Source organism: Piliocolobus tephrosceles, chromosome 8 (assembly GCF_002776525.5).
Source record: "Piliocolobus tephrosceles isolate RC106 chromosome 8, ASM277652v3, whole genome shotgun sequence".
NCBI lineage: Eukaryota > Metazoa > Chordata > Mammalia > Primates > Cercopithecidae > Piliocolobus > Piliocolobus tephrosceles.
Window position 1 is genome coordinate 53,812,652 of NC_045441.1, and position 22,427 is coordinate 53,835,078.

At 55.1% G+C, this 22,427-nt stretch overlaps 3 protein-coding genes and 1 long non-coding RNA gene across 4 annotated transcripts; 3 read left to right on the forward strand and 1 right to left on the reverse strand.

The window, feature by feature from the left end:
- The first annotated feature begins 5,022 nt into the window (after positions 1-5,022).
- HOXA7 (homeobox A7) lies at positions 5,023-7,986 on the forward strand. The gene is made up of 2 exons (XM_023225895.1): positions 5,023-5,535; positions 6,487-7,986. The coding sequence occupies exons 1-2, from the start codon at positions 5,157-5,159 to the stop codon at positions 6,798-6,800; spliced, it is 693 nt and encodes a 230-aa protein (XP_023081663.1). The 5' UTR covers positions 5,023-5,156; the 3' UTR covers positions 6,801-7,986.
- Positions 5,767-14,542, reverse strand: LOC111551827. The gene is made up of 3 exons (XR_002734477.1): positions 14,300-14,542; positions 9,997-10,103; positions 5,767-9,399 (listed from the first exon to the last, which is right to left on the reverse strand). It is a non-coding gene; the product is annotated as an uncharacterized LOC111551827 (long non-coding RNA).
- On the forward strand, positions 13,212-16,009 carry HOXA6 (homeobox A6). The gene is made up of 2 exons (XM_023225894.3): positions 13,212-14,404; positions 15,750-16,009. Exons 1-2 carry the CDS (start codon positions 13,963-13,965, stop codon positions 16,007-16,009), a joined length of 702 nt encoding a protein of 233 aa, XP_023081662.1. The 5' UTR covers positions 13,212-13,962.
- Positions 16,010-16,011: 2 nt separating this feature from the next.
- Positions 16,012-20,597, forward strand: HOXA5 (homeobox A5). Its single transcript, XM_023225889.1, has 2 exons — positions 16,012-18,603; positions 19,572-20,597. The coding sequence occupies exons 1-2, from the start codon at positions 17,709-17,711 to the stop codon at positions 19,820-19,822; spliced, it is 1,146 nt and encodes a 381-aa protein (XP_023081657.1). The 5' UTR covers positions 16,012-17,708; the 3' UTR covers positions 19,823-20,597.
- Positions 20,598-22,427: the final 1,830 nt, after the last annotated feature.

Consider the following 22,427-nt stretch of genomic DNA (forward strand, 5'->3'; position numbering starts at 1 on the left):
GCTTTCCAGATGTGGCCGGAGGGTTCGGCCTCGCTTCCACCCCCTTGCTTCTCTCGCCCTTCCCCCTCCCCCACTCCACGACTTCTGCAAAGTTGGATGTATTCTAAGTTTAAAAGGGGAACTAGGGCGCGGGTGGATGAGGCGTCTCCTTACCCCCACCCCCACCCCGCCGCCAGGCTGGGACGCCCTCTGTTGTTGCAGACAGAAGGAACTTCAAAGAATAGGCAGTAAGAGTGTGCCATAAAGGCCGGGTCTGCGAACTGTCTGGAATTCGTCCCTTAATGAGTTTACAACTGTCCAGCCCTAATTAGGATATTCCACCAAAGCCCTTTCATTTGTTCATTTGTTCTGTCTGCCGCCGATAAAGCGACTGCGGAAACAGCTCTTTATTGGCATTGCCTCCTCTGCAGTAGATTCCGGGCTCCACGCAGACTTCCCAGGACCTAGGCCCACGCCCCTCCTCTGGGAGTGGAGTGCGGTGAGCTAGCTGGGGGCTCCCAAAGCTCAGGCCGGCCGAGGTAGCTGAGGCTGCAGTACCGAACGATGGCCAGCAGATGGCAGTGTGGCTCCATGCAAGAGGCTTCCGCGCCGCCATCTCCCGCCTCCGCAGCCCTGGGGAAGTTCCTAAGATGTCGACTTGACACAAGCCTTTCTGGAATGGGAGCCCCAGATTTTAGTGAACAGCCGCCCTATATTTTCGGTGCTCCTCACGCCTGGCTAGAAGCCTCGCTGGGAAACAAGGAATCGGCGGGGGCTTGCCCGACCCTCACCGCTCGCGCCTCCCTGACCCCATCCTGAGCGCCCAGCGAGCCGGGCTGCGGCTGTCCGGGCAGCCGCGGGGCAGCAGCTCCAGGCGCCGGCGCGGCTCCAGGGTCACCGTCCTCAGCTGAGACAGGCCTGACACAACCAAGCTCCAGGGAGCCGCGGCTGACTGTTGGACACTGGAAGAACGCCTGCAGCCCCCGGACCTGATGACCGCCCGGAGGGTGTGGACAGTGCGTGCAGAGGGCGCACACCGTGGCCCCGGGTCCCGCGGCCGCCCAGGAGGCCCTCGAAACCTGCGACTTGGGTCAGGGCCCGGCGAGTCAGAACCCAAGACAGAGCCAGGACCCCGGGACTCGGCTGGCTTGAATCGAGACAATAAAATTAGGCGGTGAACATTTGGCGTAAAGGCAATCTCGGTGTCTGTCCACTGTAGGTCTAGGGGCCGGTCCGAGTTGACTGGGAAGAGAATCCCGGGGGACAAACCAGGGACTGCTTTGATTATTTTTTTTAATGTGATGTTTAATATAACAATCACCGTAGCACAAAAAGTGTCGCACACGGTGGGGAAGCCGCCCGGGCTGTCTCTAGCCGCGGCATGTCCTCCGCTGTAGAGGAACCGAGGCTGCTCTGGCGTTCACCTATCAGGAGGCCAGAAGGGAGGGGACCCCAATCCAGGCGCAGCCTCTCGCGGACCCTAGGCGGGGAACACGCTGCCGCCTCCTCTCGGGTGCGAGCATCAGCCACGGATGTCGAATGGTTCCAGAGGGAAAACGCAAAAGCAAACAGAGAACCTTTCGAAGCGTCCCAGAGCCCTGTGAACACGCAGCACAGTGCATTTATTTGGGTCGTAATAGTCCCCGCCAAGCCCACAAAATGTTTACGGCCCGCATCTCAGCGCTGTACACGCTGTAAAACTGGGGACTGGATTTTGGCTGATGTCTCTCCCGGGTGTTTGTTCTCTCTCTCCTTTCATACATACACACACACACACACACAATATCTCTCCTTTCTCTCTCTCCGTCTCTCTCTCATCTCATATATGCGTATATATATACACATCGATATTACAGACACACGCCTTTATTATATTTCCGTATATAACTTCACAACATCTGATTGTAAGAAGGGTTTTATAGCTTCCCCGGGAGTTAACCGTGGCTTTGTATTCAAGCTGCAGATAGCTCAATTTCTTTAACTACAAATAAATGGTGAAGTCGCAGATCTGTGGATTCAGAGAGAAAACTCGATTTGTGTAACTACAAATAAATGAAATCACAGATCGTTGGCGACTGCGTCTCTCCACCGATCACGGAGGCCTCAGGTAGGTGCAGGCAGCCCAGGGTTTCCCAGGCCTGGGTGGACTGTCCAAAGGCGCCTCCCTTGCCCTTGGCAGGCTGGTGACTGGGAGTCTGCTTTTCCTCTGGGAAGCCTGGGAGTGGTTTCCCCGCAGCGGGCCTTCACCTAGGCAGGACCCCGCGCCAACCCAATCTCATTTGTACCGGACGGGGACGGTTTTGTCTTTGCGCCCAGGCCAGGGATCACTCACTGACTGGGTGGGGAACAGATGCAGCCGGTGAGAGAGGCAAGGGTGGAAACCTTGAGGAAGCAATTCGCCAGCCACCCACCAAATCTCTGGAAGGCGCTATTCCCTGCCTAGAGCTGGCTTTGCCTTCATAATTGAATTTAGATATTGGTATTTGGTAACAAGAAGCAGGGTGAACACGCTCTGCCAGTAGGTAGGAAGGAAGCTCAGGGACAGCAGTTGAAAATATCTATCTAAAGATAGCTCGGCTGATTAGAAACCCGCCTACATGTGCGTGCTTCAGGCTGAGAGTTAATGAGTATTTCTGTGAAAATTATCTCACATAACCTAGTGCATTTGTGTCTTTTCAGTCAAATAAGTAGAGAACCAATGAATAGAGAACACGCAGTTAAAGAAGCCTTATTGAAAGCCTCATTTTATCCGACCTTTTCGTTTTAAATCAGACCACACAGGGCAGGAGGGGAGAAAGAAGCCTGGAAACGAAAGGGAGGTTTCGGTGTCCGCAGGACTCGGCCCAGTTGGCTGACTTGGGTCCATAAGGGCCGAAGCCTTGCGGGCGGTATCCGGATCCTCCTTGGCCAGGGCAGAGGGGCAGTGTGTCCTGCCAGAACCTCCTGGACGCGCGCCGGGCAAAACCGGGGCAGGGATGAGCCAGTGGCGAGGGCGCCCAGCCCTCCCTTGGCGAAGTGCGTTCCTTCCCGCACTCCCCGAAATCGCTCCCCGCTCGGGCTGTTGGACTGGGCAGGTTCTACTTTAAACACCAGCTCTGCCAGCCCCTCCAGCCGCTTGGGTCTAGACAGACGGCGGCGGCGGCGGGGGCCTTGGTCTTTTCTCTTTGCATCTTGCTCTGTGTCACCCCAGGAACAATTTATTGGTCTAAAGCGGTCTAATTCTGTCTCTTTGATCTCCTAGCCTTCTTGTTTGTTTCATCTTCCTTTAACTTTCTTGGGTTTTTATTTCCTTCCAGAAGGCGATGCGACAGAGATTATTTAGGTTTTTTCTTTTTGTCTTACTCCCTCTGTTCTCCATCGGACACCCAGTATCATCTGATCCGCCATAAAGGCATCTCCGGATATTGTCCCCCATCCCACATCCCTATCCCTGGACTTCCGTGGCCCGGGAGGAGACAGCCCAGGGCCCACCTGCCCCACCAGCCCCCGCCTTCACTCCCAAGCCAGGGTGGTTCATGCGCAGGGACTGGGGCTCCATGGCGTCTCAATCTGAAGCCTCCCTCCACCTTTTGTATTCCTGGGACCCCCTGAGAGGGTGCGGTAAACGGGGGCGGCCTGGACCCTCTGAAAGTGATGGGAAGTGCTTTGTACACAAGGAACTCAACTCTGTAATTTACAGGAGAATTTCCGGGGCAATTCCATTGTGAGGTCGGGTTTATGGTGTGTAATCGAGCTGAGCAGTAAAAGGTGGCTGGGCTTCCAGAGCAGCCCGGCAGTTTATGAGGCGTTTAGAGGAAGGGTTCTCCCCACCATCCTCCACCGAGCGGTGGGCCGCAGAGGCTTCAGCTGGTCCAACATGGTGCAGGGGTGGGAGGCCTGGGAAGGCAGGAATTGGAGGCCTGGATGGGAGGGAGTGAGACCACCGTGCGCTCAGCTCCGTGTGAGCTGGTACTTGGATAGGTGAAGCCTCCACAGCTGGGTGGCATTTAGGGGGTGGTCCCCCTATTTGTTTTTGGTGTCTTCAAAAGAAATGGAAGTCCACAGGGGGTTGCAGTCCCTAGACGCCAGAGCCCACTCTCCAAATCGGCTCTAAAGCATGTATTGTTCCCAGGCACCCCGGCCTAGGAGGTGGAGGCCTAAGGGTGGCTGAGGTGAAGGCTACCAGAAACCTTCCACTGTTGGCAGCGTCTGGAAGGGTGCAGGCCTGAGATTTCTCCAAGCTGGGGAAACAGCCCTGGCTCCCCATGCGCCAGAGGGGAACCAGAAGTTGTGGCAAGGACAAAAGAATCTTTAGCCATTTATCGAACTGCTGGAGCCAGCCAGGTGCCCAGGAGCGAAGGCACAGAGCCTGCAGCACTACAGCGTCCGGGAGGAGGGAGAGGAACCCCACGTTAATAAATCTGTTGGCAAATGAGTCTCATTAATAGATAAATATTTCACTGTTTCCTTTAGGGCGGATAAACAGTGTGCCTGCGATTAAGGAAAGGAAGCTGAGAGACGTTGACTTTATTCGAACCACATGGTTCCAGTTTGCGGTGGCATTCTCGCTACAGCTGCAAGCGATGCTGCGCCTTCCCCGTCTGGATCGAGTCTAAGTCCGGCCTGTCGCCCATTGGACCTGGGTGAGAGAAGACTTGGGCAGAGTCGATCTGCTCATAGCTGAGTCCTGCCCACAAGGCCACAGAGGGGCAGGCTGTTGCGGGGAACAGAGATCCTTCCAGGGGCTGGGCAAGCGGACAGGAGAGGGATGGGGAGGATCCCAAGCTGGGTCCAGGGCTCACTAGCAGGAGTGGGGGGTTTGCGCGAGGCCGGGGCCTCCCGGCGTCTGCAGACCCCACTGCCGAGGTTGGCGGCCAGCTGGGCGCTCCCGCGGAGCCTCCGGGTCTTTTTCCGCCGGACGCGCCAGGCCCGCAGGGCGCGGGCAGATTCGTTGGCCGCATATTTGAGCCTCTTCCCCTTCCATTCTAGGCAGCCGCGGGCCCAGCGGAGCGAGACCACCTGTGAGGGCTGCTGAGATTGGCGGAGGCGGTCATGTGGGCGGTCACGTGCTGCGGCGAGCTCCGTCCAAAAGAAAATGGGGTTTGGTGTAAATCTGGGGGTGTAATGTTATCATATATCACGCTACCTCGTAAAACCGACACTGAAAGCTGCCGGACAACAAATCACAGGTCAAAATTATGAGTTCTTCGTATTATGTGAACGCGCTTTTTAGCAAATATACGGCGGGGGCTTCTCTGTTCCAAAATGCCGAGCCGACTTCTTGCTCCTTTGCGCCCAACTCACAGAGAAGCGGCTACGGGGCGGGCGCCGGCGCCTTCGCCTCGACCGTTCCGGGCTTATACAATGTCAACAGCCCCCTTTATCAGAGCCCCTTTGCATCCGGCTACGGTCTGGGCGCCGACGCCTACAGCAACCTGCCCTGCGCCTCCTACGACCAAAACATCCCCGGGCTCTGCAGTGACCTCGCCAAAGGCGCCTGCGACAAGGCAGACGAGGGCGTGCTGCACGGCCCAGCCGAGGCCAATTTCCGCATCTACCCCTGGATGCGGTCTTCAGGTAGGCGCCGTCGCTAGGCTGGCCGGGCTGGCGGAGCGGGACCGGGAGCGGGGAGCGCGGCGCTGGTGAGCGCGGAGCCGGGGGGCGGAAGAGCGGAGCCAGGCTGTTGTGAGCTGGCAGCCCCGTGACTCCCGGCGCAGCCTTTCTGGTTTTAATTAGAGCGGAGGCGCCATTGCGTGGAGCCCATAGCATTGTATGTAAATGAGGCACATAAAACTTTTTATGGCCCAATTAATGGGTTCGGTCCTCATAAATTTATTTAACTCCATTTGCCTTGGAATTTTAATATTAAGTTTGTTCGCTATTCTCTCTTTCTTCCTCTTCTGTCACCCTCCCTCCCTTTCTTCTTCTCTCCCTCCTCCTTTTCCTTGCTGCCTGGCTTTTCTTTCTCAAAAGCTGGGAGAGCCAAGCCCTCCAGGGCCTCTCACCCGACCCTGTGCCAGGGGCCATTTCAAGATAGGGGCCATTTCAAGATAGGGGCGAGGGAATGAGGACAGAGGGTCGGGGTACCCTAGGAAGGTCCTGGGGATTGAGGTCTCAGGCTGCTGGGAAGGGTCACCCACTTGCCTAGCAAGGTGGGGGAATGGCCGGGCTCATCTTTGAATGGCAAAAGTGCAGCTTTTCCCACTTGCCCACACTCTGTATTTACAGTTTTCCTTTGTCAGGGGAAGCAGGACATTGTGGAAGCTTAGCCGGCTGGAAAAGGCGGTTGTAAAGTTGGGATTCTGTGCCTTTGCTGATTACAGAGCTGCCTGCGCGTCTGGCACTGCAGTTGGGGTCTTTCCCTAACACCCCCCCTCCTCCTCTAGTTCAGTTTGGGGCCTGGGGCAGAGGGCGATGCTCACCTGGGACTAGGCCAGGAGGAAGGTGTGGGCTCTGGGACAGCAGCCTAACGAGTGCCCTGTCTACTTGTCTGTCCGTGTGTTCCTGTGTCTGCATGTCTGTTCTCAGGACCTGACAGGAAGCGGGGCCGCCAGACCTACACGCGCTACCAGACACTGGAGCTGGAGAAGGAGTTCCACTTCAACCGCTACCTGACGCGGCGCCGCCGCATTGAAATCGCCCACGCGCTCTGCCTCACCGAGCGCCAGATCAAGATCTGGTTCCAGAACCGCCGCATGAAGTGGAAGAAAGAGCATAAAGACGAAGGTCCGGCTGCCGCCGCAGCTCCCGAGGGCGCCGTGCCCTCTGCCGCCCTCACCGCTGCCGCGGACAAGGCTGACGAGGAGGACGATGATGAAGAAGAGGAAGACGAGGAGGAATGAGGGGCTGAGCCGGGGCCCTCGCTGCACCGGACAGTCGGAAAAGCGTCTTTAAGAGACTCACTGGTTTTATTTACAAAAATGGGAAAAATAAAAGAAAATGTAAAAAAAAAAAAAAAAAAAAAAGAACAAACAAAACAGTCCCCAACCCGGCCCCCATCACCTACTCCAGCTCCCAACTTTTGTGGACTGAGCGGCCACAGCGACTGGGTCGCCTTGGATTCCCTCTGCCTCTGAGGACCCCAAAAGACACCCCCAACCCCAGGTCAGCCGGCCCTGCGCTGGCGCGGCCAAAATACTACCTAGCACAGGCCTCTGCTCGAGGCACCCCCAAACTACCTATGTATCCAGCCCAGAGGGCCTCCATTCCCAGGAAGCCCCTATGTATCCCAGCACTGGCAGACACCCAGCACCACCCTTCCAGATCCGCAAGAACGTGAATCTCACTACTACCTACTCCCCTAAAACTACCTATTTTGTGCTGGCTGGCTTGCCTGCTACCTAGTGCCGACTGCTCCCAGGCAAGGCCCCTGCTGCTTACAGCTCGCAGCTTTTGGGGTCCCTGAGGCTGCCCTGAGAATGTGCTGAGGTCCAGGATCAGGGTATTGGCATCTATTTAAATTGAAAAATAATATATTTATTCCAAAAAGCATTCTAAGTGCTGCACCCTAGAATCAATCCCTCCTTCTCTGGCTTGGCACCCAAAGTTCAGGCCCATCAACCCCCACTTCTGAGGGGAATGTTCCTGAGCTGGCTGCAGATCTCTGGGTTAGCTTCTGCTTAGTAGGACTGTGAAGATGCTCCCAGCTTCGCTGTCCTTTCCTCTGGCTCCTGTATCTTACTGTTCAGCTGTGTTAAATATGTACGCCCTGACGTTTCCTATAATAGCAGATACTGTATATTTGAACAAGATTTTTTTGTTTGATCGTTTCTATAGTCTTGGAGTTCATTTGTAAGGCAGTGTCTTGACTTGGAAAGGATGTGTTAATGGGGTGACTTTGTAGCATGGTATGTTGTCTTGAGCTAACTGTAGTGGGTGGGGAGGTCCAATGCCCTCCGCAATGCCCTTCATCTCCTGTGTTGTCCTGTGTCCCCCTCAGCTCCATCCTGGGGTTCAGGGAAGGCACACTTCCCAGCCCAGCTAACTGTGTTTTATGTAACTGAAAAATAAAGATGCTTGGTGACAAAGAAAAACGTGGACTGCCTTATCCAGAGGAGACTGGGAAAGGGGAGGTGAGCACGGCTGGAGGGAAAGGGGCAGTGGGGAAGCAAAAGTGGGGTGGCCTGTGATGGTCTAAGTGTTGGAGGCCCATGTATTGGTGTCATGTATCTTTTTATGTATTTTAATATGTGTATTTGTATGAGTATGTGCTTATTTTTCTGTGTATGTATTTCTGTGTGTGTGTTTTTACCTAATTTCACGATTGTGTATATTTTGGTGTCCATAATTGGGTGCATGTGTTTCTGTGTGTCCATAATTGCATGTCATTCTGTGCCCACAATAGAGTGTATGCCCTTCCCTGTGTGCATAATTGTATATGTGCCTTTATCCGTGTAGAGACGTTTGTCTGGTTTTTAACATCTTCTAGATCCCTTGAAAACGGAATCTCTGGTAGATACGTTATATTCTATGAAGCTCCCTAAAAATCTCCATAAATTCCATGAGGAAATTTCAAATCCACCCTTTCCTCTAAGGCTGCGCAGTGGGCTTAGAAAGGGGCATTACCCAGAGGCTGATTACGGATTTCGCATGCGCCCTGAACCCAGCCCCAGGCTAGGAAATGGGATTTAAGGCCCCCACCCCGCCTGCAGGCGAGGCAAGGGCGCCCCAGGGTCTGGCACTGCTGTAGGTGGCGTGGGGAGGGGCTAGGACCGCAGACCCCCGCTGCGCTGCGCAGCCTGGGCAGGAGCTGGGGGCATCTGGGTGCAGGGAAGGGGCGAGGGGCGAAGGGCGAGGGATTGTGCAGGCAGCTCAGAGCATCCTGAGTTCCGCCTGCAAGACCTCGTCTCCAGTCTCCTGCCTGGGTTGGGTCCGCTTCTTATGGCTCTTTTAGTAAAACCGGGCCCAAAAGGGTCTGTAAAACCTGAGGCCCCACGTCTGGGCGGCCTCGGTGGTAAGATGGCGCCGGTGTAAGAGCTGCCTCCTCTCAGTGATGGGGAAAGGGTCATAAATCCGTTGTTGTTTATGAAAATTTACAACTTTGCAATACAACTTTATGAGTTGTTCGGCCCTTCCATTGGCCGCTGTCGGTCATGTGGATGAGAACCGTGAACATGAACTTTTTTATAATTTCCCTTGCGAGAATAGAGCCGCATTCTTTTGCTCCGCTCCGTCCTGCCTGCTTCGGAGCTCTGCCTTCGAGCCTGGCTGGGCTGCGCTTTGTCCGGAGATGGCGAGCGAAGGGAAGCCCCGACCAGGCCAGGCCTGGCGGCTCCCGCTGGAGATGGGGCGCGCCCCGTTCCCGGCGCCGCGGCAGCAGCTTTGCAACTCGCAACCTGGCTAATTTCCTGCGTCCTCTGGCACCAAGAAGGAGGACAATTCGTCCCTCGGGCTGCCCGAGCGACAGCTGTCACAGCGTCAGGAGCTTCTGGGAGTCGCCGTCTGAAGGTGAGACATGTGGGGAGGAGATAGGAGCAAAGGTGGTGAGGTGACAGCCGGCGGCGGCAGCGGTGGGAGAGGGCATCCAGGAAGGCTTTAAGAGGGGCACACTCCCCCTTACCATACTCACCCATTCACACTCGCCCCCATCACACACTACAGCACACACATGTCACACACAGGCACACACACGCACACACACCAGTCCCTTTCTCTCCCCTCCCTGGCTCGCCTTGGCAGTAAGTGCCCGCCTTCCCTCGGCCCTCCGTGGCACAGCACCCAGGCACAGGGCAGCATCCCTTGGGTCGTCTCTCTTCCCTTCCCCAGCGACCCCGTGAAGCCCAAAAGGAAGTGGCCCGGCACACTGTGTTCCCCGCCAGCCCCTTGGGTTTGGATTTTTATGTTTTCTTTCACGGCCCTATTTGGTTTTGTTGGATTCCCCAACAACAGGAAACCGTTTTTGACCTGGGAAGGTGGGAAGAGGTGATGGCAAAGTGCATTAATCCACAGTCATTTTATTAGCATCAGCACAGCACCTTCTACTCCGTGGGAATTGGTTTCAGAGAGAAAGGTGAAAGGGAGAAACAGAGAAAAACTTACTAATTCAGCCGGAGTTCTCTGCTCGTTGACGGCTTCCTTTCGCCCAGTTTTTCGATGAGAGAGGTGTCTGAAGCGCTGGGAGAGGGAATAGGTGCGTGGGTGGAATTCTGTGTTGGAGGAGAGGATGGGGTTAATTGGTGTTACTTGGTGGGAAGTTTCGGTGCAGAGGACATAATGGTGTTAGCGCGGGTGGCAGGGGCCCGCAGTTAAGGTTGAAGGAAGGACGCAAACCGAGTCTGGGCGATAGGGGGACCCCCCAATCCACCTTGGCGCAACGGACTGGCGACCGCACTCCCCACCTCCCGCGAGCCGGGAGAGGACTGTGGACCTGCCAGGGAGGAAGCGCAGAGCGTGCTGCTGGCGGTGGCTTTGCGTAGCGCGGTGGCTCGAACTGTAGCTCGGCCTAAGTGCGTATCAGACCAGATTTGCCCCGGGAACTCCCCGGACAGCGACAAGAAAGGAGTCCGAGGTTCTTTTTGTTTATTTTTTGTTTGGGTTGTTGTTTCCCCATCTTGAGACAATATCTTGGTATGGATTCGATAAATAGGAAGGGGCTGTGGATGTCTGGAACGTTCGCCCGTGCTCTGGGTGCGCTCGGGGCGGATAAAGCGGCGTATTTGCATCCTAGGGTCGCTGCCTTCCTGCCTGCGGCCGCCGCTGGCGGATTATTTATTGCGACCGTGCTGGCGCTCGCTGCTGCCACGCCGTGGCCGTCGCCGGGACCGGCGCCAGCCGCAGCCCGCCTCTTGCAGCCTGGCGCGACTGCTGTACCGGCCCCTCAGAGATTTCCCAGCAAGCAGGGTAGAGGGGGACGAAAGGGGACCTGGGGGCTATCACCCAGAGCCTATTTGGCCGGGAAATCTCCCCGCCTCGGCTACCCCTGACTGCAGCCGGACGCCGGAAGAGACTCGGGTCCTCCCCCCACCCCCACTCCAGCACCATGGAGACTGGGTGCACAGGCCGCCTGGCATGACATGGCTACTTCTGCCCAAACTGCACGTCCCAAGGCGTCCTGGGGGTGCACGCTGGTTCAGGGAATACTCTGACTTTGCGATTCTGAAATCGGAGAGACTACCTGAGGCTTGTAGGCCTGGCTGCTCTGAGGAGGATGGGCTATGGCAAAGAAGGAGGGCTTTGGCTCCAGGCGAGGGCCTGTGAAGGGCAGAGGCCGCACCTGTGTGCTTTGGGCTCTGGCCTGGGCTAGCCAGCTGGCTGGACTGAGGTGGCCTTCAAGGTACCACACCTACATACTTCAGGCTGGCGAAGGTGGAGCTGTTCAATGGGCAGCCCAGGGCAAGGGCAGATGGTGGGGCCCAGCTCGCCATCCTGCCCCCCTTGGAGAGAAACTGTAAGGTAAGTCGCTTTCTGCGTGGCTTTGGCAGGGAAGAGAGAGAGCCCTGGGGTGACCATTCTCACCATCGCAGGAGAGGCTCTCTGGAGGGTCTGGGCTGCCTATTCTTGCCGGAATGGTCCTCTCTCTGAGAGAGAGGTGTGTGTGTGTGTGTGTGTGTGTGTGTGTGTGTGTGTGTGTATCTGGTTGGAGAAATGAATTGGTCAGCTGCCAACATGATATGCACTAGCCTTGGCTAACATGTAAAGATTCCAATGTAATATATATTTTTCCATCTTAGGGCCTATAGAGGCTAGAAATATAATGTTTTCTGGCTCTTAGCTGAGAAATAAAATCCTCTTGTCAGCTGGAACAATAATTAGATCGAGAATCCTGGTCAAGGCATGACAAATAATAATAACAACAGTAAATTGACACCAACCCCACCACTGTGTGGGACATAGAGGAATGAAAAGGAAATTATAAATGTAAACATTGATTGACATCTCCAAACGGTTGTTTTCATCTTAAACAATAACTTGCTTAAACTCACCGTTTTCTGGTAATTTTAAGAAAAAAAAAAAAACACCACAAACATTATTTTCTTCAAACAGCCATTTTTAAAAGTCCCTTTTAATTTTTTGACTCCAGTTTTCATTTTCACCTATTGAATTCTTTCCCTGAAGTAATGTGTGGGAAATGCCCAATTCTATCCTCTCATTCAAGGCCCTGCTTTATATGCAAAGTAAACCCTTTCCAGGACAGGTTGACTGGGGAACAGGCATCCAGTTTCCAGGGGTAGCCCCCATTGCCGGGCTAGTAGCCGCCTTCCAGGAGTGCCTCTTGGGCTCTTTGGAGGTCGACCTTAGGCCAGTCCTTTCCCAATTTTTTCCCTTTGGGGCAGAAGAGCTCAGGAAAAAAATTGAAAAAGCAAGGAAGAGACTAAGTCATTACTAGATTCCTACTGGAACACTGCCAATTGCCACCTCCCCACTAAGTCCGGAACCGGTGAGCCTGCATTGGCCAGGGTTTTACAGATCTGTAAACAGTCTCCAGAAATCCATCCAAATCACGTAAATAGTCTTTCTTCAACCTCCACAGAATTGAGGATTTTACAGCTAATTCAAGGGGTTTTACAAGCCTAACAAACACAGTTGTAAAAATGCCATTGGGCTGCTATCACATTTTACAAAACGAGATTGATCCATGTGTTGTAAAAGTCAACTATTTCGAAGGCACACCTCTCAGGCAAGAGTGAGCAGCCCAGGACAGGCTTTTAATGTCCTGTCTGGGGACCGCCAGGCCTGGAACAGCAATGAAAGCAGTTCAGGATTTCTGGAGCCGGTGAGACAACTATTACCGGTTCCGGAGAGACTGAGGGGCGGCAGCCCTCCGTGCGATCCCAGGAAGGGCAGTAAAGAGGGCGGCCCCAGGACAGTGTCGGTTGTCGGGCGCCCCGGAAACCGAGCCCATCAATTATCCCGGGGCCTTGGGCCCCGCAGAGCTGCCCCCTGTGCCCAGCTTGGCCAGGGCCCCTGCGTCTTCTGTGCCTCTGGAATGTGGAGAGAAAGATTACACATCTGGATTTTTATCCGCCTCAGCTCTGAGCGGTTCTCGCAGCAGATGCCGAGTCCCCAGGCGCTGGGCAGGAGAGCAGGTCCCTTGGCTGGCTTAGGAGCCCAGTCTCACGGCCGCTGCTCTGTCGGTCCTTTCTTGTTAAAACCAGTGGTTTCTGGCCTCTTAATTCCCTGGATTCAAAGGTGGGACGGGGACGCCCAGCTGGAAGGGGTGCTTTAAGACCAGGCAGGCGCGGGTCATTGAGCCCCTTGGGACTCAAACAGGATGTGTATGTGGGAGGAGGGAATGGGTGGGAAGAACCTACGTTTGGCTGAGTCCTGGTCAGCTCGAGGTGATCCTTCAGCTCTGGGCTGCAAGGCCCAGGCCCCTGGTGCGAGTGGAGAAGGAGAGAATAAGGGAGTCCACCGACTGCTAAGGCGCACGAGTGAAGAGCATAGAGTGAAGGCCTGGTTTCTCATGGCCCTTGCTCCAGCTCAAGAACTCGCACCCACGAATAGGGGAGCGCTAGGGGAGGGGCAATTCGGGGCCATGCCTGGAGTGCAGGCCGGCAGGGAGCAAAGCCACCTTTGTCACCGCCCCTCCTGGAGCAGGACCTTCAGGTTTCCTGTTTGGAGGAGGAGGGGCGGGGAACCCGCAAAATTCAATAAAGCAAAAAGGGGAGGAGGAAGGAGGGGGCCTGGCGGGGCCTTTGCGGCGGCCTGAGCGTTAGTGTCCCTACTCTGGCCTGATCGGCTCGCCCCTGAACGGGCCGTGCCCGCCGCTGGCGTTCAGGAAGAGAGCCGGGCCGGCTGGCTGTGCGCGCCCATTAATCTGCCGGGCGGACGGCGGGCGGGCGAGCTGGGGGCTGTTTGTAACTTTGCTGCCTCGGTCGCCGCGGTCCCTGGGGAGCGGGCTCCGGCGCTTGCTCCCATTGGCCGCCGCGGCGTCAGCTGGTGCGATTTGCTGCTGTCGCTTTTGGCGTTCGGCCATCCAGAAACAAACCAGTTCGATGACTACTAATAGTTATAGCCAGATGTACTAATACACAACAAATCACAGTCCTGCAGAGGGGCGCGCAAATGAGTTCCTATTTTGTGAATCCCACTTTCCCCGGGAGCCTGCCCAGCGGCCAGGACTCCTTCTTGGGCCAGCTGCCCCTCTACCAGGCCGGCTATGACGCGCTGAGGCCCTTCCCGGCCTCGTACGGGGCGTCGAGTCTCCCGGACAAGACGTACACCTCACCTTGTTTCTACCAACAGTCCAACTCTGTCCTGGCCTGCAACCGGGCTTCCTACGAGTACGGGGCCTCGTGTTTCTATTCTGATAAGGACCTCAGTGGCGCCTCGCCCTCGGGCAGTGGCAAGCAGAGGGGCCCCGGGGACTACCTGCACTTTTCTCCCGAGCAGCAGTACAAACCCGACAGCAGCAGCGGGCAGGGCAAAGCACTCCATGACGAAGGCGCCGACCGGAAGTACACGAGTCCCGTTTACCCTTGGATGCAGCGGATGAACTCCTGCGCGGGTAAGGCATATCCCAAGACAGTGGAGGGAGAGGGGAAAGGAGGCAGGAAAAGAAAGAAAGGAGGAAACAGAGTAGAAAGAGGAATAGAGAGAAAGGAGGAAAGAACTAGCAAAGTTTCTTTGGCTTTTTAAAAGAGAAGAAAAAATCAGTTCCCAATGGGACAATCAGGCCATGGCAGAGGAAGGGCAGGGCCCCAGTGTCCATGTAAGGTGACACTTTAGGGGAGGATGGGGGCACTGAGACGTATATGAGACCTGTGACAGGGACAGCCTGAAGAGAGAGAGAGGCTGGTGGGGAACCATGTGCCCTGGGTACCCTGCTCAGCTTCCCAAGCCAGAGGGCCTTTTGCACTGATCACTGATAAATACCCTTTGCTTCCCAACCCCCCTCTCCTTTCTGCACTTCAGAAACCCATACAGAGAGAGGTGGCCATTTGGCCTCTTCCAGTGTCTCCCCAAAGCCTTGGAGGGCCACAGCCCCAGACTCAGGATTTTTTCTCTCTCTCCTCCCTCACCTCCTCCCCCTTCCACTCAACTGCTCACTCTTAGCCAACTTCTGCCTTCTTCTGAGCCCATGCCTGAGTTCATACACCTGTCTTGGAGGGATCCCCACCACCCCTGGGGATCTTTGGCACAGATCAGACAGCCCAACACAATCCTACATTGCTAGAAATCCTAGACTAACTATAGCTCTATCTCTTAGCCTCTGGTTTCCAAAGACTCCACAGGGAATCCCAAAGACTCCTAGGAATTCCCTAGGACAGAGCCTAATGCAGATTGTGAAAATTATAATGTTTTGCATTAAAATCCACTTTATCCTTGGGGGAGTTCTGCATTTCTCAGAAGGGTCATATAATATGGGAGAATGTGTAAAGATTCAAGAGGGCTGACCATTTTTAACTCGTCAAAGAATGTGTTGAGTTCTGACATGGCTGGTCACAGTAGCATCCTCAGAGAGATCACTATGAATTCAGAGTGTGTACACTACTTATATGGTTCCACACCTCCCCCACGCCCCCCCCAACACCCTGCATCCCCACAAAAACACGACCTGGGAGTCCCAAATTAAGAATGCCCATTCTGTTATTTTGATTGTAATGGTTTTCCTATGAGGCAGATTTTTCAAAAACAATAATGTCCACCCCAAGTCGTTATAGGTGGAAAACATCTCGCTTGGTATGAAATAACCTCCCATTCAGTGTGCTTTGGGCCCCAGACATAGTGGGAGAGGCTGGAGTGAAGGCGGGGTGGTTTTCAGTTCATATGCCTCTTGTGGAAGGCACTGGGCTGAGTGGGTCAACCATCCAGGTCCTGGCTTACCGGCGCCCGGCTGTTTCTCCTCGTAGGTGCTGTGTACGGGAGCCATGGGCGCCGAGGCCGCCAGACCTACACGCGCTACCAGACACTGGAGCTGGAGAAGGAGTTCCACTTCAACCGCTACCTGACACGGCGCCGCCGCATCGAGATCGCCAACGCGCTCTGCCTCACCGAGCGCCAGATCAAGATATGGTTCCAGAACCGCCGCATGAAGTGGAAAAAGGAAAACAAGCTCATCAATTCCACGCAGCCCAGCGGGGAGGACTCAGAGGCAAAGGCGGGCGAGTAGACGCCTGGGCAGGGACCAGGCCAGCGCTGCAACCTCCTTCGGCTTTGCCCCCTTGCCCTCGCCTGCTCCCCAACTTTTCTCCCCGCCTGCTCCCATCCGGAGGCTTCCGCAGCTTCAGGGGAGCCCGGAGCTTTGCAAGCGTCTGTGCATTTATTTCTTAAGAAACAAAACAAAACAAAACCTCACACACAGCCAATACCAGCTGTGGAGCGGGACGCATTGCACACACCCAGTCCCACTCCACAAGGCTGCCCAAACCGGCTCCCGAGTTCTGGGGTGCGCCCTGAATGCGTCCGGGGCTCCTGTGCTAGTGCCTCTGAACTCCCCGACCTCGGGACGCGGGGCTGCTAGGGAGGAAAGAGCCCTGGGCCGAGCCCCGTTTCGCGTCTGGGAGTCTCTGCCTAGGTCCCTCGCCAGTAAGTCCCGAAGGGCGTCATCAAATTATCTCTGGCCAGTGGAAAGAGGGGGTCTAAGTGCTGGAGCCCGGCCTTGTCGCGGCCTCCCAAGCCGCCTCCCAGAACAGGAAGCTCGAGGAACAAAGGGGGCCCCAACAGAGCCCAGTCTCTCGGTCCCGCGTGTGCAACCGTCAGTGGAAAAGAAGCAGCCTTAGCCGAGGCAAGCTAACCTGGGCGCGGGTGGAACATTACATCCCGGGGAGCCCCTGGGATCCCTCAGGCCCCCGGCTCCGGATTCCCGCTCCCTGCCTCCGATAGCGCCCGCGTCGCCGCCACAGCAGCGTTCAAGACCCAACGAGGGGCCCAGGGCCATGGAAGCCGGCAGAGTCCTGGCTTCCAGACGTGCCAGGGGCGCCTGCAACGCCGGGCCTCCAGCGGGGAGACTCCACTTGCCTCTCAGCTATATTTGTGATTTACTTGAATCTTTCGGAGCCGTGGAAAATAACTACAGAGATACTACGCACTGCCACGAAATGCTTCCATTATTACCCTCATTTTACTCCTGGAGGTCTAAGCAAGATCCCAGTAACCCGCCCCACGGATCCCCAGACCCCAAGCAGCCTCTGTGGCTGCAGGGAGCCTGGGCCCACTCGCTGGGTTCAAGGAGAACCCTCCAACTTGGGGCCCGGCTGGCTCGAGGAACTGGACCCTGTGATGAAGATTTTCCAGGCTGGATACGTTAGCAAATCAAATAGCAAACTAATGACACAAAAACCATATTCACACGAAAGAAAAATCGACTACGGTTATAAAAGTGTATGGAATTTGACCTCGCCTTGCAGAAACACTACACAAAAGCTATCTTTAATAGACGCCTGTCATTTAAGAGCGGCAGGGACACTGTCCCTCATGCGCTCGCTAAAACAGAGCCGTAATTGTAGCTGCTGCTGCTGCGGGCAGGATTTATTTATCCAATTGGCTAAATGACTTTCCCCCTTCCCCGAAGGTGGTATCTGTATTTTCAAAATTCAGAGCTGCTGGCAGGACGGGCAGAACCGACCCCAACCTCGACACAAAAATAAGAGGGGCTGCAAAACGGGGGAAATAAAGTTGTTGTAAATAAAATGCAAGTCACCACCTTCCCCCAATCCTCTGCATCCTCGCCGGGCGCGCGATCGGCAGCTGACGGCCTAACAATTGGTACATCCTAATGGAACTGCGAGGGAAATGCAATAATTTTGCCATAATGGGCTGTAACCTCAATTCGACCCCGGCCCTTGCAGCCCCCGGTCGGAAACTGGGCGATGCGCCCTGCCTCCAGCGGGTGGCGCTCGAGTCCGACTGAACGGCGGCAACTGGCGGCGGGCACGCGCCCGAGGCGTGCGCGCCACCCCTCTCTCCTCCACCCAACTCCCCCATTAGTGCACGAGTTTACCTCTAGAGGTCATCAGGCAGGATTTACGACTGGACAACAAAAGCACGTGATTCGAAGTCGTACCCCATATTTGGGTGCCTACGTAGGAGGGAACCAAGTACATGTCCCAGTCATTTCCATAATTCATCATAAATTGTGCAAGGGTGCTATAGACGCACAAACGACCGCGAGCCACAAATCAAGCACACATATCAAAAAACAAATGAGCTCTTATTTTGTAAACTCATTTTGCGGTCGCTATCCAAATGGCCCGGACTACCAGTTGCATAATTATGGAGATCATAGTTCCGTGAGCGAGCAATTCAGGGACTCGGCGAGCATGCACTCCGGCAGGTACGGCTACGGCTACAATGGCATGGATCTCAGCGTCGGCCGCTCGGGGTCCGGCCACTTTGGCTCCGGAGAGCGCGCCCGCAGCTACGCGGCCAGCGCCAGCGCGGCGCCCGCCGAGCCCAGGTACAGCCAGCCGGCCACGTCCACGCACTCGCCTCCGCCCGACCCGCTGCCCTGCTCCGCCGTGGCCCCCTCGCCCGGCAGCGACAGCCACCACGGCGGGAAAAACTCCCTGAGCAACTCCAGCGGCGCTTCGGCCAACGCCGGCAGCACCCACATCAGCAGCAGAGAGGGGGTTGGCACGGCGTCCGGAGCCGAGGAGGACGCCCCTGCCAGCAGCGAGCAGGCGAGTGCGCAGAGCGAGCCGAGCCCGGCGCCGCCCGCCCAACCCCAGATCTACCCCTGGATGCGCAAGCTGCACATAAGTCATGGTAAAGCCAGCCTTTTTCTAAATCCACTCGACCGCGGGGACGCGGCTCTCGGTCCCCCTCTCCCCCCTGCCGCCCTCTCCCAGTCTCTCTCCTGGTCTCATTTCTCTCAGCCCCTGCGGAGCCTCTCCTTGCCGTTCTCCCTCCCCTGCCTTCCTCCTTCCTCCTCTTCTTTGCAAGCACCCCGCGCTCACAAATAGTGGGGGAAATAGGCATTCGCTGGGCCAGTTTAGACATTGAAAGGGGAAGGAAGCAAAAAACCCCTCTGGAACCCCACGCCTTGGAACGCGCTCCCGGGTCAGGCCAGCTGAGCAAGGCGCAGAGAGGTAGAGGATGGCAGTAGGAGCCGTGAATCGGGCTTGTCAGGGCGGATAATTTATGAGGAGGGCTACGCTGGGGAAACAGCGTTACTAATTAGAGCCCCCGAAAAGGGGCTTGGGGGGAAGAATCGAGGCGAGAGCCGGCAGGATTCTGAATTTTGGGGGCAGGAGGGAGAGAGAAGGAAAGGGAAGGGAAGAAAAAGAAAGCAGGCGCCCCAACCCTGCAGGCTGGAAACTGGAAGCGGCTCTCGGGGCTGGAACTTTGAGGGAGGGTGACCCGAAGGCCACTTGGACGCTCAGGAAAGGGCCTTGCTTCCTGGGTTTCTGTGCGGTGGGCAGCCTGGGAGGGCTGTGCCTCCCGATCGGGGCGCCCGGGGCAGGGCGCAGAGGGCAGGAGAGGGGCCAGGGAACGCCGGAGGCCTCCGGGACACGGCCCCAGCCTCAGATGGGCAGATTGTTCTCAGGATCCAAATCGTATTGTTTTCTCTCTAGAAAGGAAGAGGGAAGGAAATTCGGGAGGGGTGTGCGGGCTGGTAGGGAGAACTTGTTGAGCTTTTCGCCTGGGTTCCCTGCTCAGGACCCAAGCTTGTCCCCCTGGCGGACTTTGGAAGACAGGAGTTGGTAGCTAAACCGCTGACTTTTCTATTGCAGACAACATAGGCGGCCCGGAAGGCAAAAGGGCCCGGACGGCCTATACGCGCTACCAGACCCTGGAGCTGGAGAAGGAGTTCCACTTCAACCGTTACCTGACACGCCGAAGAAGGATTGAAATAGCACATGCTCTTTGCCTCTCCGAGAGACAAATTAAAATCTGGTTCCAAAACCGGAGAATGAAGTGGAAAAAAGATAATAAGCTGAAAAGCATGAGCATGGCCGCGGCAGGAGGGGCCTTCCGTCCCTGAGTATCTGAGCGTTTAAAGTACTGAGCAGTATTAGCGGATCCCGCCTAGTGTCAGTACTAAGGTGACTTTCTGAAACTCCCTTGTGTTCCTTCTGTGAAGAAGCCCTGTTCTCGTTGCCCTAATTCATCTTTTAATCATGAGCCTGTTTATTGCCATTATAGCGCCTGTATAAGTAGATCTGCTTTCTGTTCATCTCTTTGTCCTGAATGGCTTTGTCTTGAAAAAAAAAAAAATAGATGTTTTAACTTATTTATATGAAGCAAGCTGTGTTACTTGAAGTAACTATAACAAAAAAAGAGAAAAAAAAAACACACAAAAAGTCCCCCTTCAATCTCGTTTAGTGCCAATGTTGTGTGTTGCACTCAAGTTGTTTAACTGTGCATGTGCGTGGAAGTGTTCCTGTCTCAATAGCTCCAAGCTGTTAAAGATATTTTTATTCAAACTACCTATATTCCTTGTGTAATTAATGCTGTTGTAGAGGTGACTTGATGAGACACAACTTGTTCGACGTGTAGTGACTAGTGACTCTGTGATGAAAACTGTGACTCCAAGCGGTGTGTCCCTGCGTGCCTTTGTAGGACCCTTTGCACGAACTCTGGAAGTGGCTCTTATAAGCGCAGCTTCAGTGATGTATGTTTTTGTGAACAAAGTTACAAATATTGTCCAAGTCTGTCTGTTTTAAGCAAACTGTGATCAGCTTTTTTTTTTTTTTTGTATTTGTTTTTAAGGAAAAAATACTGACTGGAACAAAAAATAAACTTTCTATTGTAAGTTCTCCTGGCCTGGTTTGTGCCAAAGAGTGAGTGGCTCTGTCTGCTTTTGTCTGTCTGTCCAGTCCTGGAAACCGTTGGGTCTGAGGCTACCTGAGCAGATGACCTGTGCAGGGAGACCTCATACCAAGACTGGCCCATCGCTTCCCTAACTCTGACCCATCACAAAGTTCAGGGCAGAAGGTGGAAAAAGCTGTAGGCGGTTCCAAAGCTCCAGGCCACCCTACCCATCTCTGAGGAAACCAAGTTAACTTGCTGGGTACAAAAAAAAGAGAGAAAGAGCAAGAAAAAAGGAGAAAAACCCAGGGCTTTATTAGCCACCCTCAGGCCACACAGATCCTGCCTCTTTCCTAAGGCTGTCCTAGGCCTCCACTTGCTGAAGACGCTGCTCTGTCTGGCTGTGGACCCCAAACCCTCTGCCCTTAACCCATCCCAGCACCCCTTCCCCACTCTTCACCCTGGACCCAGTTGGCTTCTTTTGCTACTATTAATTTGCTACAAATGGAAGGTACTTACCCCATCCTAGCTCGATTGGGAAACTCCTCAGAGCAGCTAAAGCGCAACTAGAGATTTGCACATTTACCGACTGCTTACACTGATGCCGTCTTTCCTTTTAAAAGTTATAAAACAGTAAACTTTATAAGCCCCAGTTCCGGCTATATGACATTTGGGTGCCAAATGAATAGGGTTTTGTCTATGAATTAGATCGTAAAATCATCCATAGCACAGACAGATCGGCTCACTGGCTATAAAACGTCACGTGGGGCCATTAAAGTAAGTTTTATGGTTTTGGGGAGTTGACATCCAACATTATATACCACATAACATATAATCTCACTAACGCTGGACTCCATTTGACTCTTTTGCAGGCTACGTGTGCCGCCTGGCCATTCAAACTGTCAATTTTAGGTCCAGAAGTGTCCAAACCACAAGTTCTCAAAACTCTGAAAAATGGCTCCCTCCGAGTTAAGGTAAGCTCGCCTCCTGAGCGCTTTCAAGTTTATTTGTACTTCGGAAACTTTCTCTCTCTCTCTGGTTCAATAACTGTGAGGCTGCCTCTGAATTCGAAAAGGCAGAGTAAACTTTCCCTCTGCCCGAAAGAGCAGCGCCAGGAACCAGCTCTGCGGAGGCAGCAGGGTGAGCAGCGCCTGTGGCCGCGCCACATCCCCAGGCCTAACTTTAATTGCTGCACAACCGCGGATGTTAATGACTTCCGCTGCTCCCGCCGGCGTGCAAAAAGATGATTTTTTGTGTGCGAATGAGCCTGTGTGTGGAGACCTGGCAAGGCCGCACCCCCAGTCCCTCGCGCAATTGCTGGGCCGGCCGGGGCCGGCTCCTGGGGGTCGCGGAGCCCTGGGGTGGGGGCTGGGAGACAGTGGGGCGCCGGCCGCAGGCGCAGAGGCCGCGCTGCGCTCAGGAGTTTGAAAGAAAGGCCCCGGCAGGGCCGAGGCGGACTCTGGCGGGATTCCTTACGGGGCTGTGGCAATAAGTCTTCGCGGGCCGGGGTCATCTGGCAGGGCTGAATTGAGGCGGCGGCCTTCGGGGCCGGGTTTCAGGCTAGCTCGCGAGAGCGGGAGGGTGGCAGAGGCCGGCGAGGCGGGGGCAGCACCTCCAGGCTGGGCCCCCGGGTTGCAAGGTGGATCCTGGGCTGCTAGCGCCCACTGGACCCTGAGGACCAAGGGTCCCCACCCTGGTGTGTGGGGGTGTTCAGCACCCCCTCCCCCGCACCCGGGACCAGGCCCTGAACCCTGTTTGCCTGCACGTTCTTTTTATTTCGGTGGGACTGTTCTCACCCGCCTGTGAGTCTGAAGCAATAAACTTTATGGCCGGATTTA